At 41.4% G+C, this 22,474-nt stretch overlaps 2 protein-coding genes across 4 annotated transcripts in view; one reads left to right on the top strand and one right to left on the bottom strand.

The window, feature by feature from the left end:
- The window catches only part of LOC311039299 (uncharacterized protein), a 120,791-nt gene extending 119,782 nt beyond the window's left edge, over window positions 1–1,009 (top strand). Inside the window, exon 6 of the mRNA XM_084049073.1 lies at window positions 997–1,009. The gene's annotated coding sequence lies outside the window, so the exon portion shown is untranslated. The remainder of the gene's footprint in view (window positions 1–996) is intronic.
- A 572-nt stretch (window positions 1,010–1,581) lies between these two features.
- l3mbtl4 (L3MBTL histone methyl-lysine binding protein 4) lies at window positions 1,582–21,805 on the bottom strand. 3 transcript variants are annotated; one of them, XM_084049069.1, is made up of 19 exons: window positions 21,770–21,805; window positions 18,875–18,961; window positions 18,540–18,595; window positions 18,201–18,274; window positions 17,214–17,330; window positions 16,410–16,545; window positions 15,645–15,733; window positions 14,663–14,820; window positions 13,960–14,036; window positions 13,673–13,758; window positions 13,441–13,551; window positions 10,011–10,125; window positions 8,609–8,705; window positions 7,503–7,625; window positions 6,277–6,378; window positions 5,046–5,116; window positions 4,365–4,573; window positions 3,846–3,908; window positions 1,582–3,470 (listed from the first exon to the last, which is right to left on the bottom strand). In XM_084049069.1, exons 3-19 carry the CDS (start codon window positions 18,568–18,570, stop codon window positions 3,318–3,320), a joined length of 1,812 nt encoding a protein of 603 aa, XP_083905195.1. In that variant the 5' UTR covers window positions 18,571–18,595; window positions 18,875–18,961; window positions 21,770–21,805; the 3' UTR covers window positions 1,582–3,317. The 3 variants fall into 3 exon arrangements, with proteins under 3 accessions (XP_083905195.1, XP_083905196.1, XP_083905197.1); XM_084049070.1 differs by having other exon boundaries at window positions 4,443–4,573; XM_084049071.1 differs by lacking the exon at window positions 6,277–6,378.
- Window positions 21,806–22,474: the final 669 nt, after the last annotated feature.

Genomic DNA, 22,474 nt, shown 5'->3' with positions numbered 1-22,474 from the left:
TGTATATTTGAATATATATATTTTTTTTTAAGCATATTTTTTAATACATACATAGGTTGCCGTTTTCAACTTTTTTTTTTAAGCTAAATGGTGTGTGTGTGTGTGTGTGTGTGTGTGTGTGCGACTGTGCGTGTGTGTGTGTGTGTGTGTGTCACCACAATAACAACTCATTACTTCAGACTGAAGAGAAAGAACAACGTTTACTTTTTTAAGTCTTTGACGTCCATAATGTGTCATAATATATAAATAAAGTGTATAACCAAACAATATGCAAACACCTGAATTCTAATCCAGATTTATTTTCTCAGTTTCAAAAAGAAAAAAGAAAAAAAGAAAAAGAAAAATCCATTTGGCATTTCAAAAATCATTCAGGGAATATATTATCATATTTTTAACTTTATGTTCCTGAATATTGTTTATATGAAAATAAATATATCTGTGTGGACGGTACAGACAGCAGTAACAAATCTAATATATTGTCACTGTCAGGCAGAAACCAGAAATCCTCATATGATGAATCACTTCATCATACAAGAGTGTTACACAAAAGCAGATCTACAAGCGTCACATCACAACGTGTTGTGAGTTTGTCTGTATTTATTTTGGTTAAAAAAACGTTTGAACATACAAGGTTTCCACCCAACAGTGACAATTTGCATTATATCAACACTCATTGTAGATGTTTGTAATATTCAGAAATACCTGATTCTTTCAAGAAGCCTTAAATTAAACTGGAAACAAAATTAGGCTACTTTGCAAAATATCAACGGACAGTAGTTAGCACAAGTTAACATTAACTTATCCAGCTATCTATAACGGCCCGTACTTAGCACCAGCTAACGTACAGATAGCTTAGCCAGCTACCTATGACGGCCAGTCGTTATCACAAGCTAATGTAGTTTAGCCAGCTAGATATAACGGCCAGTAGCTTGCACCAGCTAACATACAGTTAACTTATCCAGCTAGCTATAATGGCCAGAAGTCCTCACAAACTAGCATACACTTAGCTTAGCTAGATGTAGCTTAATTAGCTAGATGTAATGGCCTGTGCTTAGGACCAGCTAATTTACAGTCAGACTAGCCAGCTAGCTATAACGGCCAGCAGTTATCACAAGCTAACCAACAGTTAGCTTAGCAAGATATAACGACCAGTAGTTAGCACCAGTTAACGTACAGTTAGCTTAGCCAGCTAGCTATAACGGCCAGCAGTTAGCACCAACTAACGTACAGTTAGCTTAACCACCTAGCTATAACGGCCAGTAGTTATGACCAGCTAACCTACAGTTAATTTAGCTAGATGTAATGGCCAGTAGTTAGCACCAGCTAATGTACAATTAGCTTAGCCTGCTACCTATAGCGGTCAGTAGTTAGCACAAGCTAACTGACAGCCGTGCAAAGTGTTCAGAAGATATTGTTAATTATTTCTCATTATTTGTTATTATCTGATGTCACATCCAAGACAAATATTGTCAAAACGAAAACGTACAATTGGTCCAAAAGGTATTGCAAAAATACAATGATCAAAATATATCTAAAAATATATTTTCCAGGGTATAAAATAGATTTCCAAATTATAATCTGTGTTTTTGGTAGATTTTGAGATATAAATGTAAAACAAGTGGCATTATTTGTTTTATTTCCGTGTGTGTGGTGGTGGTGGTGGTGGTGGTGGTGTGGGGGGAGGGGGTTTGTTAGATAGTTACTGCTATCATAATACATTAATTAATGAAAGAATATGATATCAACATCAAAATGAATGAGGAAATTCAAAATGGAGGATGTTAGGGAGGGGGGAGGGGGGGGGGGGTACAGCAGCTATGGAAACCAGGGGTCACTTCATGTGGCCGTGGTCCAATCATTACCATGGATACAAGAGAGGTGAAAACAGGATGATGAAAGGGCATGATATGAAGAGAGGAGAGGATGTCGTTAATCAAATTAACTTCATTTAATTCATTCACTATTGGCTGCGTCCGAAATTCCATACTAACCTAGTATTTAACATGCCAAATCAGTATGTGAGACGTTATAGAATGTCTGAAAGCTTAGTAGCTACTCATTAGTATGTGAAATGCATTCTAAACTCGAGAAATGTTAGGGATGGGGTGGTATGAATATTTCACGTCACAATTATTATTGCCAAAATAATTGTGATTGACGATATTATCGTGATTCTCAAAATATGCGTAAAAAATCTTACGAAAGCCACTTCTGATAACCACTTGAACCCCGGCATCTCTATTCTGGGGGGAGGGACGTTCAGCAAAAATAGCAGATCTACAAGCTCACAAGCTGTGTAGATTGGCTATTTTTGGCGAAGAGATTTGGTGTAGAGTCAATAAAGAGTACTATAGGTTTAAGTGGTACCAGACATGCAGCTCAGCAAAAGCTAATTCATCCCAGTGTATGACAGTGTACGATTATTGTGAGCGTTTGCTTTTTTAATCACGATAAATGATAAGAACAATTATTGTCCCATCTCTATATTACAATGTGCAATACTGGACACCATGCTGAAATAAATATATTTAAGTGTCCCACAATGCAGTGTACTGTAACTACAGTGTTAGGTGTGATAACAACATAGCGACGAGTCTCCGTCGTAACAACAATTACTCTTCTATCACACACATGTAGGATGTAGTTATTTGTTGAAAACGACGACATGTCCAGTAAACATCGTTTAAAGTCATACTGTGTAACATTTATTTCAGTCGTCTTTTTGGCGACACCTCTGTTGTCCGTCGTTTGTCCGTACGGAAGTACAGCTCAAAAAAGGAATGCTGCAGCGCCAGAGGATATTTTGGAACGCAGCAACAGCTTGTGACACGTTGAAATACATACATAAATAAATAAATACATTTCTGGTACATTTCCTGTGCCTACGTCATTTTGGCCTGAGTGTCGGGGGAAGAGAGACAAGGGTTTAATAGTGTTTAGACTCTAAAAGAAAGAAACACATTCATGTGGAATGGTTCTTGTGAAAAATATACCAATGAAAGATTATATCAAACAAAACTTTTGTGTAATTTAAAATGTCACACAGTATGACTTTAACTGCAATATGCGGGGATGAGATGGGAACGTGCATGTGTAGTACCTCTGCTTTGTCACAAGATGGTGCACTTTCATTCCGTGTGGTCTCATTAGTAAGTAATGGAGTATGCACTCAAAAGTATACTGAAAGATAGCATACTAGTTAACATGTAGCATGTCATTTCAGACGCAGTCTTCATGATTTAAGTTCATGGGAGGAGAGACTTCCTGGAATGGATGAGTCAGTAAAGTGGAGCTTTGCTGTGATTGGTCCAGCCGGGTCATGGGTCCACGCCTCTGGCCACTGGCTTGCTCTCGGCATGTCGGAACATCAGAATGGAGTTGTAGATCTTGAGGGCGGGGCCGAGTTTGATTGACAGGATCCTGACGATGTCTTGTTGGGTGAGGAGCAGGAAGGCCCGCCCATCGATTTGCTGAGAGACGGACAGACATCGCAATTAGGGCTGAAAGAGTTAATCAAACTAATACATTGAATTGATGTGGTGTGTGTGTGTGTGTGTGTGTGTGTGTGTGTGTGATATCCTTTTTGATTAACAACTGGTCATTGTGCATTTTTGCATTTGTGTTTTTTCATTTCATATGAGAGCAGAAAATCATAGCAAGAGAATGAGATGTTGGTTAGTATTAGATTGAATAGTTTTGAAACCACAGCTTCAAGTCAAGTTAAAAACCTTACATAAACCTAACTTTTGTATACTTTGTTCTTATCGTGCAAATTAATTAATTAATTATTGACACAAGATTGCCCCTAAAATATCTGTCCCAGTGTTCATTAAACATGTGCTCACCTCCTCTCTGAACAGACTGGCCTGATCCTCACAGCCAGGAAGAGACTGGACAAACTCTGATACCTAGACAGACAGACAGACAGACAGACAGACAGACAGACAGACAGACAGACAGTTGCTGAGATTACTTTTTAAAAACAGTCACATAATCTTTTTATTATCTATGAACTGTGGAATGGTACACGCCAGTAATACCACGCTTAACTGTTGTAGATAGGGCACCTAAAAAAATACTGTATTTCTTCAGTAATATTTTAGATTTTTTGTTTTGTTTTCCAATGATTGTAAATAAGAGAAATGTCATATACTGAGGCTTTTATTTGTGCTTGCAATAACAATAGTATGGTATATGCACAAGCTTGGGAATCGTTTTCAGTCTCATAATCCACATTATGATAATGTTGATTCACGCGACCGGGATGTTTTACCAGGCCAGCTGTCGGGTGGAAACCTTGTACTGTATGACCAAAGGCGTTACTTGTTAATACTTTTGCAAAAATAGACCTAGTTAGTAGTTACCTGCTCTATGGACCAGTGCTGTAGAGTAGTTACCTGCTCCATGGACCAGTGCTGTACAGTAGAAGGTACAGTAGTTACCTGCTCTATGGACCAGTGTTGTACAGTAGAAGGCTCCAGGAGGCTCAGTGAAGGCATCAGTTTGCTGTGTTGCTCCCAGCACAGAGGCAGTTCTCTGGACTGGAACACCGACTGATGGATGCTGGAATCACCTGTTAACATATTCATAAAGATATTGATATTAACATGAATATGAATATTAATATATTAACTCATTGAGTGCCATTAACGTGGCGTTTTTTAACGTTTTAAAACATGTCCAGAACCCAAGATATCATCATCTGAAGATTAGCAGCTCCATCCACTCCTTGTTTAACTTAGAAATGAAAAAGGCTGTATCTCGCTTCCTAAGCACTTTTTGTTTTCTGTGAAAAAAAACTCTGGCACTGGGACATCATTCTGAAATAATTCTGGCAATTCTGGCACTCAATGAGTTAACATACCGTAATTGTCACTGTCAGATATATTCAATCAATCAATCAAAAAAACAAAAAAATAAACACGTGGTAGATGTCATTACAGTGTCTGTCTGTGGTCTGTTAGAAATATGATTGGGGAAATGTTTTTAGTACCACACTTGTACGCCTTTGCGCCGTTTCTGCACACACACACACACACACACACCTGTAACGGAGGCTCTCACTGGTATCTCCACCTCCTCTTCTTTGACTCGACAGACTTTGGTTGGCTGAGAGCTGGGGGGGGGGGGGGGGGGGGGGCGGAGCAGAAGGTTAATACTTTATGCACGTGGTTTATATAAACTGAAGAAACACACATAGAACAGATTCTGACTATAATAAAGAATATTTTTAATATCACAATATCAAGATTTCGTTGTTGTTATCAAAGTATCTTATCATGTAGGTACATTGATTCTATGCATCTGGAGATTATTGTCGACATAAATATGAAGGGAAATGATGCTATTGTCTTTCCTTTTTTAGCTCCCCATTTGCTTTTACATTCTATGGTTAAAAGGAACGTGACGCTGTGATATTGTTGCACGAAGCACAGACACACACTTTGAAAAAGGACGTCGTCGTTTGAATGGAGGAGACACTGTTATTGTAACATGTGAAATACAAGGCAGCTGCATTACCGCTCGCATGTTACGTTATTAAATCCAATGTTTTAATGTTTCACTGTTGGCATTTGTGTAAAACTAGTAAACAAGAGGTTACATTTTACTTTGATTCTTAAAGATCGTCCATGCAGGCATTTATTTCACAGAGCTCTCTGCTATAACGTAACTCCCTCTGTAAAAAAAAAACGACTAAAGCTTATTTAGTGCATTAATGTTCTTTTATTAAACTCTCTCAATAACACTCTGAGTCTCAAATAAATATTTCCATTTCTGCAAGCAACAGGTCCAACTCTGCCTCAAAACCAAAACAACAGGTGATGGCCTTCGGCTTAACATTGTGCAAAGTAAATCTTTACCGTATACAGTATGACACCTTGTTTGTCAATGTATCGTCAGTTTTTAATGGCCACAAATCACCATGGGAAAATAGCAAGCCCCCAGAACCAGGAGGGAAAAGTGAAGCTCAAGTCTCCTGGTGGCCGACTCAAGTGCAGCTGGGCCCAATACAATGGTTTCAAACTAATGGGACTCACGAGGGGTTGCACGTAGACACTACAGCGCATGCTAGACATAAGTATGACGACGCGAAGCGATACAGAAGGGTCCAACGACATCATCAAGACCAACACGGAACAAGGAGGCAAAAGGGGAGCACGTGCTGGGTGAGCAACTCCATGGAAATACTTAGTACTGCCCCAGTGGTGTGTGTGTGTGTGTGTGTGTGTGTGTGTGTGTGTGTGTGTGTGTGTGTGTGTGTGTGTGTGTGTGCACCTGTCTGTGTCTCTGGGTCTCTTCCCCAATCTGAGCACCAGCCTCTCTCCCAGAGACGACTCCTGTCTGTCTTCCTGTGACACATCTTCCTCTGTGACACACCTACACACACACACACACACACACACACACACACACACACACACACACACACACACACACACACACACACACACACACACACACACACACACACACACACACACACACACACACACACACACACACACACACACACACACACACACAAGTCGAAGTCGGCTCAGCCCGGGATTGGACCGGGAACATTCCGATTCCCAAGTGACCACGCTACCTCCTTTTTTCTACTTCACTGTGTGTTTGGAGTTAATCTCACAAACCAATGGTCATCAAATTGATGATGACATCCAGGCCCGTATCAGCCTAGCCTCCTATGATTTTTACAGACTGCGCTCTTGTGTGTTTGAAAACAAATCCCTATAAGAACATCGACGAAAGTCGCAGCCTACAGAGCAGTGTGTGTGTGTGTGTGTGTGTGTGTGTGTGTGTGTGTGTGTGTGTGTGTGTGTGTGTGTGTGTGTGTGTGTGTGATGCATTCGCTTTGATGCATTCAACATCAGACACAGGACCGTGTCCGCCATAGTGACACTCTCCAATGCACTGATGCCGTTTGCACTGTCAAATGCTGACACAAAGGCAACTCTCGCCTGCCATGACAATCTTTAATGGGTCGGCCACGTCATCCGGATGCCTGGCTGCCATTTATCCCATCAAGTGCTTTATGGGCAAATCCTGTCAGCCAGCAGAAAGCCCAGTGGTCCAAAGTATGACCAGCTGGACCAGCTAAAGAGGTGCAACATCAAGCCCAACGATCTGGAGTCAGCAGCAGCTTATCGGCCACTCTGGCGTTCTTTATGCCATGATGGGGTCACACACCTCGAGGAGAAACGCACCCAACAACGACCGGTGCGGCGCCAGCGAACACACCTCCCTGCTGATCCAGCATCATCTCTACCCCCTGACCTCCCGGCCTCACATGTCCTAACTGTGGCAGGATATGTGGTTCCAGAATCGGGCTTCATCATAGTCATCTACAGTGGCATCGTCGCCAGCGAAGATAACCACCGACAAACTCATCACAGCAAAAGGAAGCTGCATCATCTTCGACTACGATGGACTGTGAAGGAGGGAGGTGTGTGTGTGTGTGTGTGTGTGTGTGTGTGTGTGTGTGTGTGTGAGTGTTGTACCTGTGTGTGTCGGGGCGTATGAGGGTGAGCGGCACCAGGGTGATGATTTTGTCTCCGCCCAGCCGGTCAGGAAGAGCCACCTCCTTACGCATGTTCATGTCTGAATATGGACAACCGAAGGCACTGAGAGAGAGAGAGAGAAAGAGAGAGAGACACACAAGCAGCTTCAAATCAAACTCGTTATACGATGGTGTTGCACACCGAACGTGAGCCAATCTACAAGACCACAACTCGTCGCGAGGATGCAACGCATTGTGGGCTTTTAGATCAGCTGTGTTTGCCATTGATTAATTGATGTACTTTATTTAGTAAGACATGAGAACAACAGTACACATTCACAATACAAGGTCTACTAAACTGGAAGGCTCATAAAGCACTAAGCTTGTTTAAAATGAGATCCCCACGCACACAAATAATGATGACCATGGGACACTGTGATGCAGCTAAGCATAAATCAGGTACACCCCGCCTCACCATTCTCCGGGACAAGTCTGGGCTTGTATCTAAATCATTACAGTACATATATTTAAGCTTATTAAAATGATGGTATGAATCATTCATTTTATTACATTACAGTCATTTAGCAGACGCTTTTGTCCAAAGCGACTTACAATAAGTGCATTCAACATAGGTAGGGAACGAAACTACTAATCACCTGAAGCATTAAGTGCATTCTCTTCTAAAACAAGCAACCAAGAGTACACCTAGCACTAAAGTAAAAGTGCAATATATCAGCTACCTACTTTCAGAAACAGATGAGACAAAGTAGGAAAATCAAATGAGCAAGATCTAAAACAAATAAGTGTAACGAATAAACAAGATCCAATACAACAATAAAACAAGAGTTTGTAAAACTAGTTAACAACAAGTAGGCAAGGCGAAGAGGAAGGGTAGTGTTTCCTGAAGAGGTGGGTTTTCAGCCTGCGGCGAAAGATGGGCACTGACTCTGCTGTCCTGACATCAGTGTCACACAAGAGAGCACTGGGCCAATTCTGACAGCACTATGATACAGAGACACTGTGTGTGTGTGTGTGTGTGTGTGTGTGTGTGTGTGTGTGTGTGTGTGTGTGTGTGTGTGTGTGTGTGTGTGTGTATAAAACACTGACCTGTGGTGTCCTGTGTATCGTGCACCTCTAACATGGCCGACACCTCGACATCCTGGAGTAGGACACGCCCCCTGAGAGGAGGGGATGGGGGAGGGGCCTAAAACAAATTATTAGCATTAGTGGTAGTAGCAGCTGTAGTATTTAAACCTGATTCCTATCACCACTGTAAACCTCCTACTATAAATGCGCAACATCTCTGTCTGTCTGTCTAAGTGTCTCTAGTTCACGTATATCGAGACCGACCGACCGACCGACTTCAGAATCGACACACGTCGCCGACAACCTGAGGAAGTGCGGTGCCCTGTGTTGAGTCGGTCAGATAGGCGGCTGTCTAGAACAACCGATCCGACCAACGACTTCAAACTCGGCGCGCGTATCGCTGAGGACCCGCGGGAGTGATGTGCCAAGTGGGAAGTCGGTCGATAAAACACAAATCCCCATATATGGAGTTACAGTACTGGCGTCATAGACTGGACCTGGACTCCATATTTGGGCATACCTGACACAGAACTCCATAAATAGGCATAAAAGTGACAGAGACAGACAGACAGACTGTCAGAACGGGTAATGCATAGCTGGGTGCGGCATGCATTTCCAACTTGCATCGTTCCCCAGTAGGCCGCTCTAGTATGAAGGAATATCACTTAGCCTTTGTAAAGGTTTTGTTAATGGCTTTTGTTTGTTTTGCTCTGTCCCTGCTTAAAGAATTTGTATCAAACTGCGATGTCAACGAGATCCTCCACTAGAGGGCAGTGTTGTGTCATATAACTTTAGACCAGCGGTTCTCAAAGGACGGTCCTTAAGGGGGTTCCAGGGGGTCCCCAGCTAAATTTGTTAATAAAGCATCAAAATCAGTTTAACCACTTTAACCCTATATACACCGGCTGTTAATGAAAATAGCCGATCTACAAGCGAGTTGTAGATCGGCCATTAAAAAATAAACTAATAACATATAATATTTTTACACCAATCTTGTATGGGGGTCCCTAGCACAACATATTTTCAAATGGGGGTCCGACAAATACATATTAATTTGGGGGTCCTTGACATTTGAGAACCACTGACTGACAGAATGTTTTTTTTTTCCCAATCCTAGCAGATGGCCAGTGGAACATCATTTGGACAAAATGTCAGAGAGTGCAGTACTTTAAATACATTTAAATGAATAGCTCCTAGTTGTATTTGATCAGTTTTATGTTTATTACTTGAACCTTTATTATGATCATGTTTACACATTGTTCCATCTTTGCTTAGCTATATCTGGTGCAATATACTTGTTATAAATGTGTCTTTTGCCAAATAAACAAACAAACAAATCATTAAAATAACTAAGTCCTTATCTAATTAATATTACTAGTAGCAGTATAGCAGTAGTACTAGTAATAGCAGTAACAGTCAGTACCTGGAGGTGCCTCTAGGGGGTGTGCTGTTTGGTGACACCAGCCAACAGGATGAAGGTCACTGAGCTCACTGTCACACCACAAATCGAACCTGTCTGACCAGCCGTCATAATGAACCTGCACACGCACGCACGCACGCACGCACGCACGCACGCACGCACGCACGCACGCACGCACACACACACACACACACACACACACACACACACACACACACACACACACACACACACACACACACACACACACACACACACACACACACACACACACACACACACACACACACACACACACACACACACACACACACACACACACACACACACACACACACACGTGTGAGAGAAGGCAAAACTGTCTGTCTGCAGGACTCACTTATCTGATTGAATGCGGTAATTTAACCCTTTAAGACCTGGAACGCATCTGTGTCACTTTAGATTTATTTGGCTATTCAAAAATAGCAGATATACAAGCGAGTGCCGCACTATGAGCTCGTAGATCTGCTATTTTTGAAAAATCTTGAAAACATTTTTTTTTAGATTTTTTTCAAAAAACTGTTAGGGACAGGTCGATTTTTAAAGAAGGGTACCCCTGGAGAAAATGTATGTGCCCTGATCTAAAATGCCATGACCCTCCCTTTGAAAAAAAGACTAAGCCTCCCCGCCTATTGGAGTTATATACGATATATTGTCCAACGATATAGCCTATCGTGGTATTAAAATGTGACGATAGGTATTGTCAATATGTCATACTGTATCGTAATATTTTTTTAATTATTTTTCTTTTCTTTTTTTTTTTGGCCGGTGAAAGTTATAGGAGTTCTATGGTGTATGATACGAAATGTAAAGCTTATCATAATCACAGTAATTATGAATCATGTCTTCCATCATATTCAATATATTTTGGAGAGAATGAAACAGACTCCAGTCACTTTCAGTTTAAAGCACTGCAGAGGGGAGGTGTTAATTGTGTGTCAGCTGATGCTCGTTAACGCTCGTTAATGTGACATGCGTCAAAGCAGTTATGCCTCTGCACTCTCAAATAGGCCTACAGTACATCTAATCTAAGATTGTTTACATGGTATTATACTGTATCTGGTATTATAGATTTTTTTTTAGCTGTTGTAAATAACTAGTCTGCACTTGGTTCGTAAAGTCCAGATGACAAAAATATGAGGTTTGTGGAATTTATAGTTATGCAGTGTTATATTATATTATATTATATTTGTTATATTAGTGTCTATCTGTCCTCTGAAACAATGCGTTTATAGTTAGTGAGAACTTCACTTCTCCCTTAAGCTTGCATACATGTATTTATTTGTGTGTACAAAGCACTTTGTAATTGTTTTTTTTTAAAGTGCTTTATAATTGTTATTTTAAACTAAAGATGATGGCCAATGTTGATGATACATGAGAAAAGAACATTAATAATGTATCATATCGATATCATATGCCCAACATCATGTATGTGTCGTGAAATTAGTGTTATCTTGACACCCCTAACCCTCCTCATCAAATACAACAACATGACATTTAAAACTGATAATATGTCCGATGTTTTGCTTTCCACATTGATTAGAACATTACTGTAGTCAGTCTTGCTAAATGCACAGTGTAGTGTCTGTAGTGGTAGCAGAATGGACAGTGTTCTAAACGTACATGTGGGAAACCCATTGAATCCCATAATTATTAACTACAGTGACTACACTGTTGCCTACATCATGGGTTTTCAACTGGTGGTCCGTGGATGTATTGCATGTGGTCCCTGACCATGCATTTAGTAATGTAGGAAAGTGAAGATTTGTATTATATTTTATTTTATCGATGGTGGATAGGTTTTAGTACATCAAGGTAAATACAGGCTTTTATTTGAGCCTGTATTTAGTTACAGGCTCAAATAAAGCCTGTCTCAGGTTGCATTGATGCGTTAAGACGCATCAATGTTGTCAGTTACTTGGAAGTCGGATGTCAAGAACTTCCACAGAAATGGGAGTTCGAATTTCAAGGGAAACTGTACCGGTTTACCTGGTTGAGTCATCATTAGTAGGAAATGTGCCCATATCAATCGCATGTGCTTGCTTGTAGCCTACTTTTGCAATTCGAAAATGGTCCCTGTCTTAACCCCCCCCCCACCTCCCTGATTTTTTCTTCTCTTGTACATAGTTTTCACTCTTCATACCAGTAACCTGTAAGCTGATTGTATGATGTTCTGTATAGTAATGTGTATAATATATCTGTCTGTCTCTTATATGTCATCATGATTTGTGTGCATGTGGATCTCATTTTAAACAAGCTTAGTACTTTATGAGTCTTCCAGTTTAGTAGACCTTGTATTATGAATATCCAGTTATAAATTGGTCATTGTAACCTACCCGGTGTATGTAATTCTATGAGTAACAAAACACACTTAAAAGAGGATATCTCTGTGTTGGAAATTGGGATAATACATCTCCCTAATATGCCTAACACCTGTTGAAGTGTTGCTTAATTGTTCAACCACCATCATTAAGACTCTGAATAGATTTGACTAGGTCGTTCACACTTGCTGTGCGTTGATGGCTTGTTAACGACCGTCATTGATTCTAAATAGACCAAGGTGTTACTGGATTTGAATCCTTTGTATCATTTGAAATAGAGGGGCCATTGACCACTGTTCTGGTGTACTAAAAAGGTATATAAAAATGTACTATTTTATCAATTCAAAATTGCATGACCCTCCCTTGGATTCAAAGTAAAATTAGCTGACCCTCCCTTGTACTACAATTAGAAAGGCATGACCCTCCCCTATTTTCCTCCAGGGACCCCCTTCTGTAAATTTCGACTGGTCCCTTAGGATTTAGAAAACATTTTTAAGAATCGCCTCAGGTCTTAATGGGTTAAAGACAAGTCATGTCACATAGCTGTCTGTGACTGAGACCTTTCCCCCCGGTCGGTGTCAGCTCAGAGGGGAGGTGACAGTCACAGATGGATCCAGTGCCAACAGTGACATGAGCATGGTTTTACAAAGCATGGCTGAAAATATAATTATTTATTACGCAGCGTGGTTTAATGCTTGATTCTCATTTGTCAATCACTGAATTCATCGGTCTGTTACTTTTTCATAACCCTCACACCTACGTTGCACAGCCGATCCGACCAATATGTCTGAGTCGGTGTCAGGGGCTTTGTCAGAGTATCTGTGGTGCCTGTCTGTCAACCTGTGTCCCTTTTAAGCCCATATACGGAGATCTCTGTATCTGTCAGTCCTTGTCCCTTTTATGCCTACAGTGTATATATGGAGATCCCTGATGGCATCAGTATATGCCCATGTATTGGAATGTCTATATATGGGCATATTATCCTTGGGTAATCCTTGGGTCCGTTTCATCGGAATGGGTCCAACTTTGTGGACCCATGCAGACCTCTAAACACACACACACACACACAGTACCTTAACTCTGTATTCGTCCGTCTCTGTTACCGTGGCGACACGGATCAACATGGGGTTCCTCCGGTCGACCGCCTCCAATTTCTGGTTGACACAGAAACCATGAGGAGCTCTCTGATTGGACGACAGACACACACACACACACACACACACAACTGTCAATCATCCTGAAATTCAGTGGAGCAGTGATTTGTCAGAGTTGAGAGAGTGCAAGTGTGTGCGCGTGTGCACTTACCACAGTAAAAGCAGATGTGGGAACAGCCGTCCATTTATTTTCCTCCAGGTACTCTGACCACAGGAAGCTCTCTGGACTGGGATGACCTACACACACACACACACACACACACACAAACGCACACGCACGCGCACACGCACGCACGCACGCACTCGCGCGCAATAGAGATGCTATTGGTTAACTCTGCCTATTCTGTTAGTCGCTCTGGATAAAAGTGTCTGCTAAATGCCTACATTGTAAATAGTTGTAAAAAGTGTGTGTGTGTGTGTGTGTGTGTGTGTGTGTACCCTGAGGTGCAGTCAGTGGTCTCTTGTTTTCCTCACACCAGCCCACAGGGTGAATGTACGGACTGCTGCTGTCACACCTGTCAATCAATAATCCATACATTGTTATCAATAAACAGTGCATTCATCAATTATCATACCACTCTTAATTTGTATCAATCCTGCTTATTGATCCGATTCCTTATCAATCCCACTATCGAACCTTTTCTTTTATTAGAAGCCGTTGGCAAATTGGTGATAATCTGAGGAACTCTATCACTTTCATTTAATTTCTGCAGACAATCAAAAGATAGACAACAGCAAGCAATATGCGTATGCAAGCCATTGAATTTATGTTCCTTGTTTTTACTGGTGGTTGGGATTCAACAGAATTCGAAAGCTTTCTTAGAATGACAGTGATTTCATTTCATGTTTCTTTTTTGTCTTTATTAAAAAATGTTAGTAGCCATTCATTTTTTACCCCAATTTGGTCGTTATGCCAATTGATTCCTCCCCGCACACATTTCTGTGTTGTCACTGCTGTTCTATCCTACTGACTCATTTGTTTTCAAAGACATGACACTCGTCTCTCGAGACATGACGTCACATCAGGTACGGCTAAATGCGATTAGAGAACTGATAAATAAAAACCTTGATTTCCGATTCTCAATGACGTCGGAATTGATTCCATGATAGAATCGGTTCTCGACCCCCATTCCCTGCTTACCAGTAATCGTAGGTGTCATCCCAGTTGTCAAAGTGAACCAGGAAGCGCTGTGCGATGACATCACCGATGGACGCCACACACACCAGAAACGGGTTCTTCCTGTCCACCGCCTCCAGACGCATTCCCACCTCAAACTGACAGGTGGCGCTAGTAGAGAGCTGTAACACAAAGAGATGCTGTTAACTAATAATAATAATAACGCTCACAGCTTGTGAGCTTGTAGATCAGCCATGTCCGGCACGTGACACAGAGCATAAAACAGGCGCTATCATGTCAGTCAGACGCCATGTACATTTACAACACTATGTACATAATGAATATATTGTGATTATATGTTATATTTCACTAGTTTCATTGGTAAACTTCAGCAGGCATGCAAACAGGGCAGGGGTGAAAAGGGCGACCAGATTGGGCGAGCGCAGCAATTTTTGGAGGGCCCAAAAACCTTTTAGGGGGGGGTGGGAACACCACAGTGTTAAGCTGTACAGTTGCCCAGTATCCTGCAGATTTGTACTCATATCATAAATGTTTCCCTGATGCTCTCTACTGTCTTCACTGGGAGGACAATAGCAAATAATAGACCAGATAACTTTATTAGAGACAATTTATTTTTCTTCTTCTTTCTGACCATGGTGATAAAAAAAAGTAAAATGTGATAATCTCACACTGTTCTGCACTACCGTATAATTAGTAAGAATTCATTACGATAAACTTGAGGCAAAAGTATCAGTCTTTCTGGATCGGGACTTCAAAATAAGACTTGCATTGTGGCCACGTATTTTGATTTTAGTCAACGCAACGTTTTATGTTGAAGTTCATCCACAACATCCTACTTTCTCTTGTGAATAATAGCCTTTGTGATCGACCCCCCCCCCCCCCCACACAAAAAAAAAAAACATTTTCTCCTCGGATCTGCATAATTCACAGAAAAAAACTATTTTGGATTCAAAGCGCGGATAGAGGTAGATACAGGTAGACTGACCGTTTGAGAGGTGAACAGTGAATCAGGGGCAGCCTGAGCGTTTGTGGACTGGAGGTACTTGTCCCAGTCAAAACCTGTCTCACTGTGACCTGGAGACGCACACGCACACACACACACACACACACACACACACACACACACACACACACACACACACACACACACACACACACACACACACACACACACACACACACACACACACACACACACACACACACACACACAACCCTTTAAGATCGGGAACGCATCTGTCATTTTAGATTTCTTTGGCTGTTCAAAAATAGCAGATCTACAAGCTCATAGCGTGGCACCGAGTGCCACGCTATGAGCTTGTATATCTGCTATTTATTCTTTTTAATTGTGAACATTTTTGGAAATCTTTGAATGTATGTATTCATTTGTAACTGTCAAATGTCTCAACAAATGTCTTCATTTTTCTGAAAAGCTATTGTTGCTATATCAGCGGTGCTCAAACTTTTTCTTGTCAAGGACCACCCAAAATGATGTGTTTTTGGCCGCCGAGCCCCATCAAAATATGTTGTTCCAGGGACCCCCACCCCTCAAGCTTAGAAGAGGCAGTGAATGAGTTTAAAATACATGGACATGAATACATACATTTCTGGTACATTTCCAGTGTCTACATCATTTTTGCGTGACTGCTGTTGCAAAAATTTGTTTTGTTTGTTTTTTGTTTTGTTTTTAGAATGTTTTTACTCTTGGAGAGGGAGGGGCCTGTAATGTGGTTTTCTGATTGGCTGTTACCTTTGGGTGGGTGGAGCCTGTGTTTGTGTCGTTTACACCAGCCTGCAGGTCTGATGTCTGGTGAGTCTGCGTTTACCCAGAAGTCATAGCACTCCGAGTAACCTTCAATATGGAGACGTAGGCGGTAGCCAATCACCTGAGAGGACACACAAACAAACAACCAATCACCTGAGAGGACACACAAACAAACAACCAATCCCCTGCACGATTTCAGTTAAAAATATTCGCTTTAAAACAATATATATTCAAAGATTTGCACGCTATGAGCTTGTATATCTGCTATTTTTGAATAGCCAAAGTGTAAAATTATGCTTTTTAGCTCAAATCAAAGTGACACCGACGCGTTCCAGGTCTTAATGGGTTAAACACAACTGGCCAGAGTAATTAACTAAGCACTTTAATCTGTTGTTAGTTGACAATTATACGTTTCTCTAAAGAAGACCAAGAATGCCTAAATGTAAATGCAATTTTCGGACTGTCTATTTAAGGAAAATTTAAGTTGACTAGTTAGAAGAACTCCTTAGAGTTGTCCCTCTTCCATACTTAAAATAGCCGATCTACCAGTCGATCTACACGACACGTTACAGTGAGCTAGTAGATCTGTAACTTTTCAGCCATTTTCAATGCCGTCCTAAAATGTTTATGTAATAGTATCTGTGTGTACTATGTGTGTGTGTGTGTGCGTGTGTGTGTGTGTGTGTGTGTGTGTGTGTGTGTGTGTGTGTGTGTGTGTGTGTGTGTGTGTGTGTGTGTGTGTGTGTGTGTGTGTGTGTGTGTGTGTGTGTGTGTGTGTGCGTGCGTTACCTCGGCGACAGACAAGACACAGAACATGGCGGGGTGCAGAGGATCGATGCCCTCCAGTCTCATCCCCACCTGGAAACCATTACTGGAACTGGTGCTGGTACTGGGAAACACCTGGTACTGATAGAGAGACAGAGAGAGACAGAGAGAGAGAGAGAGAGAGAGAGAGAGAGACACACACACACAGAGAGAGAGAGAAAGACAGAGACACAGAGACAGAAAGACCAGGATTGTTATAGTTAACTAAAACTATAACTAAGACTAGAAATGGTTTCTTTTATCGACTTCTTGAAAATTCGCTTTATATTTTCAAAACGGCTTGATGGAAACGCAGTTAATGCATTGGCGTACCCACTGTAGAGGCAGGGCAGGCGGTCGACTGCCCAACTAAGATCTCGCCTCCCCTAAAAAAAACAAATAACCCGAAAAGGTTTGAACTGAGCAGATTGGACCTTCTGTTCCAGAGATAATGGCCAAAACATCTTGAAAACTACCAATTTCGCCGGTTTTCGATTGCCGATTTACGATTGAGTTGAAATGTATTTTTTGGAGGTAATGGGGGGGGGGGGGGGGGGGGGGGGATTCTCGCCTGCCCAAAATGTAAATCCTGGGGACGCCACTGAGTTAATGCGTTGCACCGCGACCAAGCCCCCAAAACCGAGGGGGAAAAGTGAACCTCGAGTCTCCTGGTGGCCGACTCTAGAAGTGCAGCCCAGGCCCTATGCATGGAACCAGCAAAAACGGTTTCAACCAATGGGCTCGACTCACAAGCTTGCGCACAAGGTAACTCTTTGACGCGAAACAACGCGGAGAGGGCCCGCAACGTCATCGTCCCAAACATTGAAGAAGAGGGAAAAGGGGAGTATGCGCTGGGCGAGTAACTCCATAGAAGTGAATGGACGGGGATGGAACCGGGGATTTCTGGTTCTTTTATAACTCATTGATATGTTGACATTTTGTTCAGATAGAGAGAACGTGGGTGTGAGTTACCTGTGTAAACAGATTTAAAGGGGCAGCTTCAGAATTCTGCTCTTCAAGGTATCTGGGCCAACTCCAGCGCTTCCCTGCACACGCACACACACACACACACACACACACACACACACACACACACACACACACACACACACACACACACACACACACACACACACGTAAAAAACATGGCCTGAAACGTTTGAGAACCACTGACTTACAGTTAATAAATCGATATCTCTCTCTCTCTGTGTGTGTGTGTGTGTGTGTGTGTGTGTGTGTGTGTGTGTGTGTGTGTGTGTGTGTGTGTGTGTGTGTGTGTGTGTGTGTGTGTGTGTGTGTGTGTCATCTTACCTTGTGTACTGCTGGATACTTTGTTTTTCATGGTTGTGGGGTTTTCCAGTTCAACCCTGAAACAAGCAGCCAGACAAACAGTAGGAGGGTTAATGCTGCGTTCACACTAAATGAAGCCATAACTAATTGACACACTGCAGTTCTAATTAACCCATTAAGACCTGAGGCCGATGAAAAACCTGCAGGTCCAAACACAGCTTAGTTCCCTGTGTGTGTGTGTGTGTGTGTGTGTGTGTGTGTGTGTGTGTGTGTGTGTGTGTGTGTGTGTGTGTGTGTGTGTGTGTGTGTGTGTGTGTGTGTGTGTGTGTCTGTGTGCGTGTGTGTGTGCGTCTTACTGTGTGTTGACCCTCTCCTGCAGCCAATCAGGCTGTCAGCTTCATAGCAGACGTTCCAACTCAACTCGTCCAATCAGATCCTTGTTTCTGAAAGGGAGATGTTTTATGTTGATAATATTAAAGTGAAACTAATCATAACATGACATTTAACTGTCATACTTCAGTGTTTCCCCTATATGCATTAAGCAGTGGCGGGCCGCCACCCCTTAAATCCGACTGCCACAGTATGATTTTTTCTGTAAAAAAATGAAAATAAATTATATCAATGCTCAAATGCATTGATATAAGGCTCAAATGCTCTCAGGCAGGGTGCCATCACTAGTTGTTGATGTGTGACTGACTGATTTGTATACTTTTGTCTATACTTTTGTCTAATAAAAGTATATTTTCCTAAATCTGGAGACAATTCATATGTAAACTATACAGATTATTACTGTGTACTGTACTATATAAGACTTTGTGTTTGAGCATAAATATGCATTTTGAGAACCCAACATTTTCCGCCGTGCTTCGCGCACACGCCTAACCTTTTTTCCATTTCGCATTCCTCCCTCACACCTTCAACATCTGGCTAGGGGAAACACTGTACTTATATAACAATATTAAAATAAATCAGAATATAACGGTCATCAAAAAATACATGCAAAAATACTGAACTACAAGCTGACAACGTGTCGTGTTGTGGCGCGTTGTGAGCTCATAGACCGGCTATAAGAGATTTGGTGTAGACGGAAGAAGCAGTCCAAGTACGGTTGTAACTCTGGTCCATTTAGCTAAGAATAGAGGGTTTAAGTCAGGGGTCTTCAACGGTTTCAGGCCAAGCACCCCCTAGCTGAGAGAGAGATGAAGCAGGGACCTCTATATTGTATAAAATTGTGTTTCAGATTCAAGTTTTTTTTACTTAGTCTGCTCTTTTTTCCCTCTACACCAACAGCCTCTTTGCCAAAAATAGCAGATTTACAAGCTCTCAACGTCTTGAGAGCTTGTAGATCTGCTATTTTCGGCTAATGTTCAGAAAAGGAATTCTAGGGTTCAAGTGGTTAATGTAAAAACAAAATCCTATCACACAAAGATTTGGCAGCCCCCCTGTAGTAACTCTGAGGAACCCCTAGGGGTCCCGGACCCCCTGTTGAAGACCCCCGGTTTAAGTGGTTAAAGGGATATTTCACTTTCAAATAAAATAAACATTCAAGAATAAATAAAAGATGTATGCAAAAAAATATGGAAAAATCACGGCCCCCTCACACATTAGAATGTCCTTCTAATGCCGTGTAGAGGCAATCATATTTATAATATAGCCAATCTACAAGCTTCTACAGCAAGCTACAAGCAATCTACAGCGTTGCAACTCTGTGAGCATGTAGATCTGTTTTTTTTTGTTTCGTTTTTGTTTATCTTGACAGTTTTGGGAAAGATTTGGAATATTTTTTAAACATCTTCACATCACAAATCTTCTATAGGGGTCTCTTGAACAAAATAACTTTCAGATGGAGGTCAGACGGACAAACTTTTGATTACAAAGCAAAGCCTAAAAGCCAAATAAAATTGTAGTTTTATGTTCCAATGTTAAATGAAAAAAAAAAACAATTCTATGGCAATTAACTGTCAAGTAATACTTCATAATTGTGACAGCTTAGTCAAAACTCGGACCACAAAACAGACCACATTCACTTCCTTGTTAACATTTCATAAAATTGTCTTTCCAAGCATACATTGGACTTTGCTTGTTACACTTAAAAGGGTATTTCACTTTGAAACAACTCATTTCAGCGTCTACTCAGGTTTCTGTGTTCACTCCAGATAGGCAGTTATTACGTTGTTTGATACAATATTTAGATGTTTTTATATTAGTTTAACACGCCCCCCCCAGTCCTCTATATAAGTTCATTCATCTTCAAACTCCATTTTAACCATGTTAGACTCATTGAAAACACACATCCCTGTTTTTGGTGACTCATATTGTCCTTCTATCATCATGTTTCTATTTGTTATTTTCTTTTCTTTATATATGCCTGTGTTTTATATAGGATCTAGGATGGGGGCGTGTCTGATATGCCTGAGTTTTATATTGGATCTAGATGGGGGCGTGTCTGATATGCCTGTCAGTACATAATGAATATACTGTACTGTTCAAACTGTCTGCAACTATCGATGCTACTAATACTACTACAACTTCATTCCTGATTCCTCCCATCTCTCTCTCTGTCTCTCCAATGATGTCTATGAAATTAATTCAAGGAGCCCAACGGAAACAAGTCCGCAAGGACTTTTTTGTTTGGACTTTTTAGACAAAAGTATTATAAATTTAACATTCTTTTGCCTAATAAAAATTTCAATCAATCAATTAATCAAATGGAACTTTATTGGCATGAGAAAACATGCCAAAAAGCAAATGGTGGAACAAGACAATCAAAACAAAACAATGTATGTACTGTACAATTAAACATTGAATATAAAATACATACAATATACAATCTCTCTCTCTCTCTCTCTCTCTCTCTCTCTCTCTCTCTCTCTCTCTCTCTCTCTCTCTCTCTCTCTCTCTCTCTCTCTCTCTCTCTCTCTCTCTCTCTCTCTCTCTCTCTCTCTCTCTCTCTCTCTCTCTCTCTCTCTCTCTGCCTCCCCTTAGGAGCAGTTAACTTGTGGGCCCGTCGTGTTGAGTGTCGACACACACACACACACACACACACACACACACACACACACACACACACACACACACACACACACACACACACACACACACACACACACACACACACACACACACACACACATACACACAGAGAGAAGCGTTAAAAGCCGTCGTACAGTCAGTCAGGGTGTTGTGTATGTTGTGTGAGTCTATGAGTGATCAGATGTATTGATTAATGAATGAACTGATCAGTTTCTTACCGTCTGTCACGAGCGTCTCTCTGCTGTCAAACACAACCCGGAAATGAGTCTACTGCGCATGCCCGGAATCACTCAGGAGGAGGAGGGAGGAGAGAGAGGGGGGGGGGAGAGAGATAGATCAGACGAGAGAGAGGGAGTGAGAGAGAGAAAGAGAGAGAGGGGGATAGAGAGAGAGAGGGAGAAAGAGAGAGAAAGGACGGACAGAGAGGGAGTGAGAGAGAGAGAGAGAGAGAGAGAGAGAGAGAGGGGGAGAGAGAGAGAGAGAGAGAGAGAGGAAAGAGAGGGAGTGAGAGAGAGAAAGGACAGAGAGGGAGTGAGCGAGAGAGGGAGGGAGGGGGAGAGGGAGAGAGACAGAATCTACAAGCTCACATGCATTGTGAGCTTGTAGATCTGCTATTTTCACTATTTCTTAAAAGGATCCCTAGCTAATAAGCCAAAGATTTCTTAATACATTATAATTGTCCTTTATAACTAAAATGTCAAATTAAAAACACCTTAAATATGGTTTTTATTTTAGAAATAATGCCCGTCGCAAGTTGATGATGTCTTTTGTCCATGTGTGGTCCAGCTCTATGGAATTTATGGAATGCATGTGAAACTAAAAAAACAACTCAATACTTCCTATAAGGTTAATATGAGCATCAAATCAATATTATGTATTTTTTTTTTCACATGCATTCCATAAATTCCATAGGGCTGGACCAC

This window comes from Gymnoscopelus microlampas (genome assembly GCF_963454915.1).
Source record: "Gymnoscopelus microlampas genome assembly, chromosome: 22".
NCBI classification, from domain to species: Eukaryota; Metazoa; Chordata; class Actinopteri; order Myctophiformes; family Myctophidae; genus Gymnoscopelus; species Gymnoscopelus microlampas.
Note: the sequence above shows the minus strand (reverse complement) of the source record. Positions and strands in the feature narration are given on the sequence as shown.